General features: G+C 33.9%; 1 protein-coding gene across 1 annotated transcript in view; it reads right to left on the reverse strand.

Moving 5' to 3' along the window:
• Positions 1-3,974: 3,974 nt before the first annotated feature.
• The window catches only part of LOC132719027 (uncharacterized), a 29,445-nt gene continuing 16,984 nt past the window's right edge, over positions 3,975-16,435 (reverse strand). The window contains exons 5-7 of the mRNA XM_060702765.1: positions 10,159-10,340; positions 8,967-9,147; positions 3,975-6,452 (exon numbers count right to left, since the gene is read on the reverse strand). Of these exons, the coding sequence (XP_060558748.1) occupies positions 5,326-6,452; positions 8,967-9,147; positions 10,159-10,340 (1,490 nt within the window). The 3' untranslated portion in view covers positions 3,975-5,325. The remainder of the gene's footprint in view (positions 6,453-8,966; positions 9,148-10,158; positions 10,341-16,435) is intronic.

Raw genomic sequence — 16,435 nt, forward strand, 5'->3', positions numbered from 1 at the left:
AAATTTCTATATTTTGATTAATTTATTATTTGGAAGAATTATGTCACTCCTCAGCACCTTTTATTCGAAAAAAAGATAACATCAGATATATCTAAGGCATTAATCATTAAACAACATATTGTCACCAACATAAAGTAAACCAGTTCTTTTCTTCTATATGATAAAGCATACTTCTAAAATTACGTAACAGATAAGCTGTTTAAATAAAACATCTGTATTATTTTATCCAGATACTTCTTTGTCATGGACTTTGTCCTGGATTAAACTTTTAACAATCTATACCTATCTTTGAACATTTTCATACTTCTTAAAGGGACTCCACTGAGGTTTTTTGACATGTTGGGACTGGAAATAATTTTTTGAGACTTATGTTCCAATTGATGTAAAAGTCTTGGCCAATAACTTTTGTGCAAAATTTCAGATTATTCGCACAGTCCAATTTTCCTGAATAAATATTCATATCATAAAAATGAGCAAACAATAAAAAGCATTTTAACACTTTTCACTCAAATTGGGCTTCATCAAATTGGACTAATGTCTATAAATAGCACAACAATATGATCTACAGTTTATTTCTGAGTATATATCTTAATACCCTTTTGCATATCTTTTTGTTTTCAAGTGCCACACTTGATCTATGTAAAAATCCAATATTATGTTTTTATGCTGTTTGAACCTCAGCGGAGTTCCTTTAATAAATTTCAATTTTATTACAGAATTTGCCTCATGTTGACTTTAGAACTGTTCACTATAGCCTTTGCCACCAATATAGACCCAGGCCTGCCTGCACATTCGTTATGTTTGTAAATTACTGATAAATCATGTTAAATATCTGTTACATACAACTTCTTTGAAATAGCACTTGAATATTATGTTAGGGAATGTTTTATTCTGGTTTTTTTTTGTTTCTTTTATTTAACAAATTTGTGTTAAACTGAAGAGACGCTTTTCGTACAAAACTTTCCAGATATAGCCATAGCAATATGTAAACAATATCTTATAGTTATAGACCATTTAAGAAAATGTCACAAAATTAATGTAACAAGAATTCCTCTAGTGAAATAAACTTGTAACTCTTTACATAAATACTCACAGAATTAAATAATTGTATCATCAATATATGAGACATTAATATGAAAATTATCTGACAATATGTAAATGGTAGGAAGATACAAATCTTGTAACTGTTACCTTAACACTGGCCTCTTACTACAAACAAACTATGGAAGGCAGAACTTAAAGATGTTCTCTGCAGTTGTTAAATAAACATATATGTGTAAAGGCTTATTGAAAACTGATCTAAACAAGAGGGCCATGATGGCCCTGAGGTCGCTCACCTGTATATAGACCCCCCCCAACCCCCAAAAAGTTTTTACTATATGCATATAGGGAAAATCAATGACCCCCTGGGGCGGGGCCAATTTTGACCCCAGGGCTTTTATTTGAACAAACTTGGTAGACACTTATTAGAACATGTTTCATGCTAAATATCTTAGCTCTAACTCTTTTGGTTCTTTAAAAGAAGATTTTTTAAGTTTTTACTATATGCATATAGGGAAAATCAATGACCCCCCAGGGCGGGCCAATTTTGACCCAAGGGCTTTTATTTGAACAAACTTGGTAGACACTTATTAGAACATGTTTCATGCTAAATATCTTAGCCATAGCTCTTTGAGTTCTTTAAAAGAAGATTTTTTAAGTTTTTACTATATGCATATAGGGAAAATCAATGACCCCCTGGGGCGGGGCCAATTTTGACCCCAGGGCTTTTATTTGGACAAACTTGGTAGACACCTATTAGAACATGTTTGATGCTCAATATCTTAGCCATAGCTCTTTGAGTTCTTTAAAAGAAGATTTTTTAAGTTTTTACTATATGCATATAGGGAAAATCAATGACCCCCCGGGGCGGGACCAATTTTGACCCCAAGGCTTTTATTTGAACAAACTTGGTAGACACCCATTAGAACATGTTTCATGCTAAATATCTTAGCTCTAGCTCTTTGGGTTCTTTAAAAGAAGATTTTTTAAGTTTTTACTATATGCATATAGGGAAAATCAATGACCCCCCGGGGCGGGGCCAATTTTGACCCCAGGGCTTTTATTTGAACAAACTTGGTAGACACTTATTAGAACATGTTTCATGCTAAATATCTTAGCTCTAACTCTTTTGGTTCTTTAAAAGAAGATTTTTAAGTTTTTACTATATGCATATAGGGAAAATCAATGACCCCCTGGGGCGGGGCCAATTTTGACCCCAGGGCTTTTATTTGAACAAACTTGGTAGACATCCATTAGAACATGTTTCATGCTAAATATCTTAGCTCTAGCTCTTTGGGTTCTTTAAAAGAAGATTTTTTAAGTTTTTACTATATGCATATAGGGAAAATCAATGACCCCCCGGGGCTGGGCCAATTTTGACCCCAGGGCTTTTATTTGAACAAACTTGGTAGACACTTATTAGAACATGTTTCATGCTAAATATCTTAGTTCTAACTCTTTTGGTTCTTTAAAAGAAGATTTTTAAGTTTTTACTATATGCATATAGGGAAAATCAATGACCCCCTGGGGCGGGGCCAATTTTGACCCCAGGGCTTTTATTTGAACAAACTTGGTAGACATCCATTAGAACATGTTTCATGCTAAATATCTTAGCTCTAGCTCTTTGGGTTCTTTAAAAGAAGATTTTTTAAGTTTTTACTATATGCATATAGGGAAAATCAATGACCCCCCGGGGCGGGGCCAATTTTGACCCCAGGGCTTTTATTTGAACAAACTTGGTAAACACTCACTAGAAGATGTTTCATGCCAAATATCTAAGCTCTAGCTCTTATGGTTTTTTAAAAGAAGATATTTAAAGTTTTTTCTTTCGGTTGCCATGGCAACCAGAGTTCTGCATGGAATTAAATTCTTTGAACAATTTTTAAAGGTGACCACCAAAGGAACATTCCTGTGAAGTTTAGATGAAATTGGCTTAGTGGTTTATGAGGAGATGTCATTTAAAGTAAAAGTTTACGGACGGACGACGGACGGACGCCGGACGAAAAGCGATCACAAAAGCTCACTTTGTGACAGGTGAGCTAAAAATTTATTTAAAATTTGCAATTCGGAAACAAAAGAACTTCCAGGCCTTGTAAATTGATGGTCTATGATTACATATTTGAGTTATCTGCCCTTTTATTTTTATTGTTATCTTTTTCCTTATTTTTTTTTTTATTTTAAGGGTAGATTAAGAATCACATTCTGTCTGAATGTTCATTTAAGAACTGCAGCAATTGTCTTCAAGAATCAAATTTTAATGATACAACAAATTTTGGGTTATTTTGCAGATGAAAAATTCAAATGAGTTAATAACAATGTATCCATGAAATAATGATTAAAATAATGGCAAAAATGAGGCCACAGTCTGCAACTGTTATAGAGGTAATAAAAATAAAATTGCACTATAGTTTCAGGGTAAAAATATTTGTATAGTATGGTCTTTTCTTCAAATTTTCTGCACCAATAGAAGTTGATTTTTTTTCTTGTTTCATTTTACTTATAAAAGTTAAAATCTTTACAGGCTTAATGAACATTTTCTTTTCAATTTCAGCACAAAAGTGAGTTTATCTTAAGTTTGATGAAAACTTAAGTTTAATCATAACATATAAGGTATCTTTATGGTTTGGTTTTCATCGCAATAAAAATAAAAAAGATTTGTAAATTTTTTGCATAAGATTTGGTTTTCATAACAAAAGAGTAAATATTTTAACTTATTCACTTACAAGCACATTTTTTCTTTCATTACATAAAAATTAACTTTTGTTAGGTATTGGCATGGTCCTTAATTTTCACCCAAAACACGTTTATTTTTAATATGTCAGATCACACACACAAAAAAATAATAATAATAATATCTGTACGGTTATTGACATGGTCTTCTACAATTTTGCGCTTCAAAAAAATGTATTGTATCAAATTTTATATTCTGAATCAAATTTTATATTCTTAACTTAACCATAATGCAACACTTGTGGTAATGATAAAACCTATATCTAAATGTTCTAAGCATAACTTCTGGTAAATTTTATCATTCATTTATAACATTATTAAACTTAGTAAAAGATAAATCTCATTAAAGGTTTCAATGTCAGTGTTGCATCTAGAATTTCAAAATTATGGGGGATTGTCCCCCACTAAACTGAAAAATGTGGGGGACTTGAAAAAAAATGTGGGGGACATACATTTACCTTACACTATGACTTATCGAAAAGAATTCATTTATTTTACGTTCAGGCATTTTTGACAGCTATCGTCCGCTCAAGAACGGAAGTAGAAAAAATAAAATATTGACGAATACTACAAAACACACGCGAGATGACCCAGTCGGCTGCTACACGCTTTTTAGTACGTATTTTAGTCATATCCACGAGTGAAAACAAACATGGCTGAAGCTTTCAAGACACGATGAAGATAAACTGAATAAATTTTAAAAAATGTCAGATGCGCGACTTGGCCCGCATTGACTTCATTAAAATGCGCGATCTGCATGAAATATGCGCAAATCGCGCAATCGCCCGGCCTAGATGCAACACTGCAATGTACTGTGAATTATCCAATTTTGCTTGTGGCACGCACCTGCCTGCTTTATTTGGATTAGTACCAATTCAATGCAATTTACTTAATATTAAGTACCAATTCAATGCAATTTACTTATCACTTTTAATTAATCAAACACTGAATTATGAAAAATTGAAAAATGATTCCTGTAATATACGCTACCCTGTTGGTTCTCGAGATTTTTTTTCCTAAATAAATCATTTAAATTGATCAGCTTTTGGGTAAAAAAATAATAATTTCAAACAAAATTTTCACTATCACAACAAAAATTCAGATTTGAAAACCAAAACTCAAAAGATAGCAGAAATACAATTACAACTGTTTAGCTTAATTGTGCATGCTTAAAAATACCTACCAAAATTTCTACCAAAATGTCATTAAATTTTGTAAATAAAAATCTAATTTCAAAGTTCAGACAAAATTGTACATTAATTCTGTAAATATAAATTTTATTTTCATAAATTTTCAAATCACGTTTTTCATCAATTAAACACAATAAATAATCTATGTAAAAACATCTGAATAAATCCCTACAACCTGTTAAATCTAAAATTAACTAAAAAAAAATCATCACAAAAGAATCATATAACAAAACTGTCTATGGTTTTTAGAATCAAAAAGATTAATTTGGGAAGACGTCCCTCTTAAAATATGTATTCATATCTATTGTAATAGATGAAAAATATCAGATTATTGTAAAGGAATAAATACATTATGGTTAAATAATTATACGGCAGACTCGAATGCTATGGATTTCCTATACGGATGTGGAGCTGGCAATGGAAGGCCCGGAAGCCCACCAGAGGGCGTTCCAGGACTCATTGGGGTAGGACTAACTGGAGATCTAGGGTATCTATAATCATCAAATGGTGGAGATCGGAAGTCTCTTGGATGGACAGGACTAGTGGGAGTGACGATACCAGGCTCGGACTTTGCCCTCGTCCGTTTAAAAGAAAAACGTTTGGCTGTAATAACATTCGATCCGCCTGGACTTTGTTCTGTACTTGGTGAGTTTGGTGAAGAGCTCATACTTAAATTATTGCGTAATTTGTTAAATAATTTTTTTGGTCGTATTTTCTTTGAACTTGACCCAGGGGACGTGACATTGCTATGGGAAGATGGAGATGTAGGACTTTTTAAATGGGTGTTATCTACTGAACTATGGTGAGAGCTGTTGTCAGACTCCGATGTTTGCGGACCTTCTAGCGGTATACAGTCCATCTCGTCTTCATCAGGCTTCCACTGGCCAACTTCATAAGAAACTATAGAAGCATGGTCTAATTTACCAGGGGCTTCTGACATTTTCGACACTATTTCAGAATCCCTTCTCTGTTTGTCTTTTTGTGACAATCGTTTACGTTTGTACAGGTCGGGATTTTCTAGCACTTTCCGTTTTTGATCGGTCAATAAAAGCACATGTTGAACTATTGCGCTACATAATTCCTGAGCAGACACTTGCTCTTCTGTAACAAGCTCATGTTCATGCACGATTCTTTCCATTTCCTTCATTGCATAAATATGACGTTCTTTCGGTTCCATTTCCGGTTTTCCGTTTATACATGAAGTGGATGAGGTAGCTTCTTCATTGTCTGAATTTTCACTTTCTTTTTCACTGTTTGTTTTAACATGATCAATGGGAGCAACAGCAATTTTAGTAACGACTGGATCATAATTGTCAGATATACCGTCTGTTGTAAGGAACACAATATCACCCTGATTTGCGAAGCTAAGTCCGTACGTAAGATTATGAAGTTCAGGATTTTTCCCGTCTACTGGTCCGATCGCACCTCCAGCATCACGGATGTCCCTGACTAATGAGACATCATGTGAACCCTGAGTGACCTCTCTGATACCTTCAAACAGTACAAAATAAAAACATTCATTAAATGTACATAACAAAAACTTATATTTAATGCATGCTGAAGCTATTTTTGTCTTTTTTCATGTAAACATAACTTTTTGCACTTTATCTACAGAAACCTTCTTCAAAGAGGACCTTTCTTTAAATTTTATAGCAAACTCATTTTTATTTTTTTAGGAAAAAAAACCCATTAATTCATATGAGATGAAGAAAGACATATTCATATATTAACCAATCACTGTGACATTATGAAATATTTTTTCAAACATGATTTAGAAATATTTCTGATATACACATATATTATGAGTTATTAAGATTTTTGACAGGTTATAATTATGGTCCTTAATATAGACAAATGGTTGTTTGGAAATATAAGCTAAGCCACTAGGCTAGGGTTATATTGCAAACATCTGTTTATATACAGCCATATAACCTGTCAGGAATATTTATAACGAATTTAAAATACAGTAAACTTAATTTTTTTTAGAGGAAAAGTAAAATTTCTTCTCACATTGAGAGGAGCCGAATATGTATATAAGACTATATAAACGTGGAGATGATCCATTCATAAAAAGTGATGTCAACCTATGTATTAACTTACAATAAAACATTAAGATTTCTGGTATAATTTACACCCTAGTACAGAGTTATACAAGCATATGAGGTGCATGCTCGACTTTTGGACAGTTCTGTTGTTCATCCATAACAGAAATTTATGAAGAATTTTTCTAAGTTCAAACTCAGATCTCAGAAACCAGCATACTGACCAATGAAAATCGTGCAATTTAAATCAGAACTCAGACAAGAGGGCCATGATGGCCCTAGATCGCTCACCTGAATTATCAAACTCATCCAAACAATTACCTAGACAAGCATTCTGACCAAGTCTCATGACAGGTGAGTCAAAAATGTGACCACTACAGTGTTAACAAGGATTATCCATATTTGAGCAGTGCGACCTAGTTTTTTACCCAGGTGACACATATTCAAACTTGACCTAGAGAAATCATCAAAAACAAACTTCAGACCAATTTCCAGGATACTTGGATCAAAAACAGTAGCAACTAGAGTGTTAACAAGATTTTTCTATTTTTAGCTCCGGTGACCTAGTTTTCACATGCGATTTCGAACTCATCCAAGCAATTACCTAGACAAGCATTCTGACCAAGTTTGATGATAATGGAGTCGAAAATGTGACCACTAGAATGTTAACAAGGTTTTTCCATATTTGGGCGGTGTGACCTAGTTTTTCATCCAAGATGACCCATGTTCGATCTTGACTTAGAAAATCATCATAACAAAACTTTCAGACCAATTAACAGAATATTTGGATCACAACAGTAGCCACTAGAGTGTTAACAAGATTTTTCTATTTTTAGCTCCTGTGACCTAGTTTTTCATCCGAGATGTCCCATGTTCGATTTATTCCCAGCAATGACCTAGACAAGTTTCCTGACCAAGTTTGATGACAATTGAGTCAAAATTGTGACCACTAGAGTGTTAACAAGGTTTTTTCATTTTTAGCTCCTGTGACCTAGTTTTTCATCCGAGATGACCCATGTTCGAACTCATCCTAGACAAGCATCTTGATCAAGTTTGATGATGATTGATGCAAAAATGTGACCGCTAAAGTGTTAACACAAGGTATTTTTATTTTTAGCTCCGGTGACCTACTTTTTCATCCGAAGATGACCCATGTTCGAACTCATCCAAGCTATCAACTAGATAAGCATCCTGACCAAGTTTGATGATGATTGATGCAAAAATGTGACCGCTAGAGTGTTAACAAGGTTTTCTATTTATAGCTCCGGTGACCTAGTTTTTTCATCCGAGATGACCCACATTCGAACTCATCCGAGCTATTATCTAAACAAGCATCCTGACAAAGTTTGATGATGATTGGGTCAAAAATGTGACCACTAGAGTGGTCACAAGGTTTTCTATTTTTAGCTCCTGTGACCTAGTTTTTTCATCAGAGATGAACCCATGTTCGAAACTCATCCAAGCAATTGACTAGACAAGCATTCTGACCAAGTTTGGATGATGATTTGGTTCAAAAATGTGACCACTAGAGTGTTCACAAGGTTTTTCTATTTATAAGCTCCTGTGACCTACTTTTTCATCCGAGATGACCCATGTTCGAACTCATCCGAGCTATCACCTAGACAAACATCCTGACCAAGTTTGATGAAAAATTGGGTCAAAAATGTGACCTCTAGAGTGTTCACAAGGTTTTTCTATTTTTAGCTCTTGTGACCTAGTTTTTCATCTGAGATGACCCATGTTCGAACTCATCTGAGCTTTTCAACTAGATAAGCATCCTGACCAAGTTTGATGATGATTGAGGCAAAAATGCGACCGCTAGAGTGTTCACAAGCAATTGTGGACGGCCGGACGGACGACGGACATTCATCGATCCTAAAAGCTCACCCTGAGCAAGCTCAGGTGAGCTAAAAAAAAGTTATATAACCTTAATGCCAGTTCCTTGAAAAATTAAAAAAAATACCTTGATTATGGCTGAAGATGTAACCATAACTGTCTCCAACATTTAGAGAACAGACTGCATATTGGGTAGACTTCTTCACAGGACACACCATACATGCACACAATGTTGTCAATCCACCTTCTCTCTCAATTATCTCAAGATGTGCCTTGTCAAAAGATTTCCGTAGAATCAAAAATACATCCTGAAAATATATTACACGAAATTCATAAATGTGTATTGGATGTCTACCTAGAAATCTGGAAATACTACTCCCATTGTTTGTTTTGGTTTAATGGCAATGAAACACGTTATCGGTCATAGTGTGCCCAATACTTAACTACTGTATTTATTTTACTTCTGAAAATGATCAGATTAAGAAAAATTTCCTCAATTTTTTAAAAATTAACCATAAAATGGAAGTCTGTAATAATAATAATAAATTTCTTATTTCAGGTATGTTTCACCAATCGACTAGGCTCTAGTTTCTAATGTGAAGATCATGTATGATCAAGGTGTATAGTGAGTTATCTACAGAGAAGCAGACAATACGAAAGCAATATGCCAGCAATGTATTAGTCTATACAAATTTTTTAGTTTGACTGCATTGGAGGCTATAAGCTTATTGAAACACTCTCAAATGCGTTCCTGGAAACAACAAATACTTAGCAATGAGTGTAAAGTTTCTTGCTCAGGTAAACAATGGCTTGCCCCTGATGAATTTTGAAACCATGTGGCCAGAATCATTAAGATTACTAGTCCCATGTGTCAACAACTAAGCCATGCCCCCACTCAATGTATTGATCAATCAGTGGATATAAATACAATAAAGCATACTCTCACACTGAGTTAACCATTAATAGCACTCATTTTTCTTTATTTTATTGTAAAGTGTTATGTAACAACCATACTTTTGTCATAATGTCACATTTACCAGTATGTGTTGGCTGGTAAAGCAACTCATTTCAAAAGGGCTTGGTTTACTTACCCCTTGAAAGTGCCTAAAATTTGTGTTTTACAATGTTGCATATAAAGCTCTTATACATATATCATTATGTTTAAGCTAATTTTGAGACGCGGCCAAATTTTGCCATGAGTGAACAAAGCCCTTTGCAGTCAGGAGCAAGTGATTCTGAGTAAGAGACCTAAACCCCTCTGCCATGGAGATCCTTCGCTCAATAATAAGGAGCTTAATCTGACATGAATCAATACTCACATGTGTGGAAGTTGGTTGTCGACGGAGATTAAATATTCTATTATTTATATACTCCATACTGCCGTAGAGAGCACACCTAGCTGCCAGCCGTGACTTCTCGCCCCAGTTTACTCCATCAGCTATCAACATTACACAGTTATTGCCCCTGGCACATATTGCAAATGCATCAGCTACTGGGTCACCTAAAACAAACAGAATTGACAAAATCAGAAAATTATAAAGATTTTTTAAGAACTCTGAAATCTTTAATCTTTGAGCACTTGCTACTAAGATCACACGCAAGACTTTAGTGTTGGCAATGTTGCCTGTCTAGGCTCTATAATAATACTGTACAAGTGGATAATTTAGTGTGGCGTAAAGTTAGCGAATTTAAAATTTCAGACATTTCGCATGAAGAAATATAAGTGAATTGAGGAAGGGTAGAATTTAATGACAGGTCGGTTGATATTTACAGTATTGGAAATTTTAGCGTTTTATGTCAATTCGCAAAATTCACCAATAATTCCGCTTCGCTAACTAAACCACTGAATATACAGTAACAGAAGTTTTTTTAATCACACCCCAAAGCAATGGAAGGATTAATCATCTATCTACAAACATATACTGTAAATGATATAAAATGAAGATTGACCTTTTTTCTGCGACTTAATTTTACAGTATCGCGGATATCAATGACAGAAAGTAATATAATTTTGGCTTTGTTTCATATCTGTGAGATGCCAGTTCAATATTTCTAGGATAATAATAGGTTATAATCATAATTGCTTTTCTCTTATCTATTTCATTGATTAAGTCAGATATATAGTATTACATAGTGTCTATTTCAGTATAAATATACAGTGAAGGGGTGGGAGGAATAATGGTGATTTTCAGGCAAAACTAGATTATTTGAAAAGCGCAAGCAAAACTAGATTATTTGAAAAGCGCAAACGTCTAAAATCTGGAATTAAACTGTTGTTTTTTTCCATATATCATTTACCCTGCTGCTACCCATGCAACCAGTGCAGACCAAGATCTTAGTGTTCTGATTGTTCAATTTGTACAAATTTTGACATTTTCCAAAACAGTGAAGAATGGTTTTGTCAAGATTTAAGTGTGGACAAATCTCTTTATGATATCTAGAGTTATAAAGTTAAATATATTTGTTAAAGCTCAATCATGAAACAAGATCTTGTACTTTCTTTAAACTGTTGAGTCATTAACACTTTCTTCAGCTAACCAGTACTTGCTTTATATGAAGAAATATGGCAGAGTAAGGGCTCGAACCAACAATTTTTGACTGACAGGAAGATACAGTGACCTTTTCAGCTTGACCATCACTACCATCAAAGGGATATTTTTCTATCAAAAATTTACAATTCAGGGACAGTAAAAATTTGCTTCAAACCATACAATTTAGAACAGTTAAGTTTTTGTCCATTATTAAAGGTTAGGGGTGTTAAAAAATAAAGTGGCCCACAGAATAGTCCAAGCCTGATCAGACATCACTGATGAGCATTCAGGCTGGCAAGGCATTATACCAGTAGCGTAAGTCTGAAGTTTATAAGACAATTCATATAACACTTTTATTTCATTCATTTTTCACTGAAGAAGAAACGTCAGTTTTCACATACTTGAGCGTCTTGAAACATGTTAAGTACACCATTTAGGAAGATTTATGAAGATGATGATGTCCAGATAAGAACAATATTTCTGTGAAAATGAACACATATCTGGTGCTCAGCCAAACTTTCAAGCACTAAATCATTTTTATTATGAGCAGTAACATTTTATTATCCTAATAAATTTCTAAAATTGGGCTTGTCCTCATTGGAATTTAGAACTATCCATTGTTAGGATAAGGGGATGAGTACCAAGATGCTTAGATCAAGAAACATTGTTAGTTATTAGGGGTTGTGGTGGTATTTTAACCTCCAGATCACGACAGAAAGCGACATTGAATTTACACGAGCAGAGTTCAGCCACGGCATCTCACCTGGGCAGGCTGTCAAGCAGTATACCAGTATTAAGTTGCCTTCACTTTCCCAAGGAACACATGTTAGAGCAGAGGTATAGTGTGAATGACCGTAGACAGAATTTTTATCAATCACAACGAAAGTGACCTACTCCGTATGGGAATCTTTATCCAGGATGCACAATTCACAGTCCAACTCTCTACCTATTGAGCTAACCTCACAGTTAAGGGTGTCAATACCAAGATGCTTAAATATAGCAGCTTACACTCGATCTGCATAGGTAACATGCAGGTCAGCCTAATATATTCAGGCTAGCCTAAAAACTACACTGATTGTCGGGGAATAAACCTGTAAAAAATTTCCATTATTGTTCCAAGCATAAAACCTGAACCAAAAGCTTTCAGTATTATACCAAATTATTATCAAAGAAAATCAATACCAAAACATGCAAAAAACACAAAATGCATTTAGAAATTTTCCATTCTATAATTTGCTCTTTGAGAAATGGGATGGGAGGGAATTGAGGAGTATTTATCTAAAATCTTTATAATCCAAGATTGAATTTTTAGATTTACATTCTCTTGAACGTAAATGGAAATTCTATCAATTTTCATTTGGCCTGTCTACATAAACAATCTACCATTTCTAAATCACTAGACAATTAAGCCATGATACATCTCTAGCTGATAATTTTATCAAAATTCAATTGTATTGTGCTCTTATCTTCAGTTCAGGGGTTTGGATTAAGATAGAATTCAACATTGATTTTTATGAACAACAAGGATATAGATATCATATTGATAAACACTGATGGGTGCTCCCTGATGCCACTCTGACATGCTGTTTTTATGAAGTTAAAAAGTAGAAAATTTGTTAACTTTAGTCACCTTGACCTTACTGAAATGAATCACCACAAAAGGGTTGCTGTCCCTATAAAATGAAAATACATATTCAATATCTAAGATATAGGTGGATAAAATTTAATGAACACTGCATGAGGTAAAATGTTCAATACACAGCACACTTTTCAAAGAATTGTTGCATCCAACCCTCTCAGCCTCTTGGAGTGTGCACATCACAGAGGGGCACATGACTTTGGTAAAAGATTTACAGAACTAAATTTGGAAAACAAATAGTAAACCAAGCTTCGGATCCAAAGACCAGCTAGCTACCAATGTTCTGAATGTTGTTAAGGGCAGTGGCCCTAAAAAGTGGGAGGGTACTAGGGTATGTAAGCCTCTAGTATGAAATAGACATCTTGAATGACGGCAAGTGGCCAAGTGGTAGGGGCAACAATGAACATGAGTAGGGTGTATGAGCCCCTACTATGAAGAGATGGCTTGAACGGCACCCTGTGCTAACATAACAGCCCTTATAAGGGTTACTTTTCTGTAACTGTCTCAGGTAAATGTACGCTGCAGGTCTCATTGGCTGCTTAACAGTGACCTACTTTTCTGCTCAAATTGCAAAAAGCAAGATCTTTGGTGAATACTCCTTGGAAATAGCCGGTTAATTATCACCACTTTATGTTTCAAAATTATCCCTTTTAAGGGCATGATGACAGTGATATGTCTGGGGTCAGTACTACAATTGTGCCTTACTGTGGGTGAGCCATTACCCTACGTAAAACACATACATTGTTAAAATTGTTTTAAATTATAAAAGGCTCTTGCTTATAAAATGCAAAATTATTGCTGAAGATGTCTGCAAACTGAAAGACCAAAATACTATGTCCCTAAATGTATTGATTAATGAGGGAGCATACAAATTGATGTATTATAAACCAATTGCACAATTTTCACAGACAAAACCAAATTGGTGATTTTAAACTACATAGAAACAAACAAAGCTATTCCGTGGAATATTCAACATGATCATGTTTCCAATACTTTGAAATCTGAGCCACAGAAAATGGCATTTTCATTAAAGGCAGTCATTATTCTCCAAAGGGAATATTCTCTTTGTGGAATGCAATTTTACATTAAAACAAATAAAACTGCTATCTATAGAGTTGACAATGTTTTAGGGTTTAACCTTTAGAATGTAAGGACTCATAATAATCTTCTCTATACAATCAGTATATAGACAGCTCAAAGGTACATTATACCTCGGAAAGAAATAAAATTTTACTTGTATAAAAAGAGCACAAAATGATTCAGAGCATGTTAAATGCTTGTTTCCTGATTAAAGTAGCGCTTAATCATTAAAACGTGAAACAAAGTGGTATTTTGACTTCAATACAAAATAATAAATACTTATAACTGTACTTAATGCTAAAATGTAACAGAAGAAAAGTAATTGGCCAATGAGTTGTTGTTTTTTTTTAATTGGAAACTGTAAAAGTACATCAAAAATAGAAAGCTTTTGAGAAATAGAAATGAAATAGGGCATAATGTACCTTTAATTGTGAAACCAACCAAAAAGTGCAGACAGCATCAATGTACCGAATGATCTTGGTCTGCACTTTTTGCAGGGGTATATTCAGTTGCCATCAGCACACTTTGAGGGTTAATTAAACTTGTAATATGTATGCCATAACATGAGGAAACATGCTTGTGAAACCAAAGTACAGGGCTTAAACTCATGATTCCTGGGCTGAGAGGACTAACAACTTAACCCCTTAACGACTAGGCCAACCCAGTCTTGGATTATACGCCAAATCATTATCTTAAACTGCATTCAAAAAATTTTAAGGGACTCCACTGAGGTTTTTTGACATAATGGGACTGAAAATATTTTTTCCAGATAAATGTATCATTTGATGTAGGTTTAGACCACTAATCTTTGTGCAAAATTTCAGATCATTCGCGCACTTCGTTTATCCACAATAATTATTCAAATTGTAAAAAAATGACCCAAAATGAAAAGTGTTTAAACACTTTTCACTAAAATCGGGCTAAGAAAAGCCTACAAATACAATTTTCAATTTATTTCAAAGTATATTTCTTAACTCTCTTTGTATATATTTCTGTTTATAGTGCCCCAGCTCATTTATGTAAGAAATTCAAATGTTATGTTTTTAGGCTTTTAAACCTCAGTGCAGTCCCTTTAAGAAACACGCCTATTATATAAAGCATGTCATATTGTTACACTATATTCATTCAAAATAGTCTTTGTGGTTAAATCAATTGCTTGACAAATCAGATAAAACAGAAAATTAAAACCTGCTATTAATGTTAACACTTTAAAAATTAAGTAACCACTTCCGTTTGCCATGCTTTTTATCCTCTTGGTTTCTTGATTTGAAATATAAATCAGTTTTTCATCAAGAAAAAAAATCTATAACATGATTGAAGTGCATTTATATAAACATAATTATATAAACATACTTGTTATATAACTGAAGAATGGTTATGCTGTTTTCAAATTAAACCACCTAAAACACATTGAAAAAGCAGAATTATAGAATATTTTCTTAATTCTTTTTCCCCATAGGGTGTCAAGTCACACTAACACATGGTCAAGGTCATAATATGGCCATTTTTCATTTTTTCTGGTTGAAGGAAGACCTATGTGAAATTACAGGCAAAATCATGCAGTGGATAGCATCTTCATATCAAAGAAAACAAAAAATGTCAATGGACTCTTACATATTCTGGGGTGAGGGACATGTAATTTGAGGTCAGTGACTGTAACCACTTGGCCACAGACACCCCAAGATTTTTAAAAATGCTACATTTCTTGTATTTCTTATCAAAATAATATGTTTAAAATAGAGTGCATCAACAGTTCTTTTACATAATATCCTGGGGTTTAGAGTGGGGTTTTCAATTTTCATTACTTTTAAAAATCAAACTAATAACGGTGCTAAACACGTTTTTCCAGATCTGTCACTTTATTTGTGATATTCTTAAAAAAACAAGCAATTATCATAGTATTGCAAGCAATCCATAAGTCCCCTACCGGTTAGAACCCCATCAACATTCTGAAGGGCCATTGGCCATTCACAAATGTTTCAATTTTTCTCAATTTTAAGTAAATTTGTTGGAAAAGTTCTTTAAAAGTGATCACAGGAACAGTTTTTATGAACAGACAGACAGACGGACTGAAGGACACTCTAAAGTTAATATATGAAACATCCCTGTTACCAAAATATAACATTTTAAAAGCAAAATTCTTAAAGAGGAGATAACCCTTGAATTAAAGATGCAATTTCATAAAAATTTTCATCTCTTTTTGACTAATCACAAATATTGTTATATTTGCCATGTTTTAAGCCTATTTGTTGCCATAGCAACTGATATTTTTTCAAAATAGGAAGAACAGATAAGACATGCATAATCTCAAGACTGCTATCTACCCATATGTCAAGTTTCATAAAA

The sequence above is a fragment of the Ruditapes philippinarum genome, unplaced genomic scaffold (genome assembly GCF_026571515.1).
Source record: "Ruditapes philippinarum isolate M1 unplaced genomic scaffold, ASM2657151v2 ctg2203_1_1_1_1, whole genome shotgun sequence".
NCBI lineage: Eukaryota > Metazoa > Mollusca > Bivalvia > Venerida > Veneridae > Ruditapes > Ruditapes philippinarum.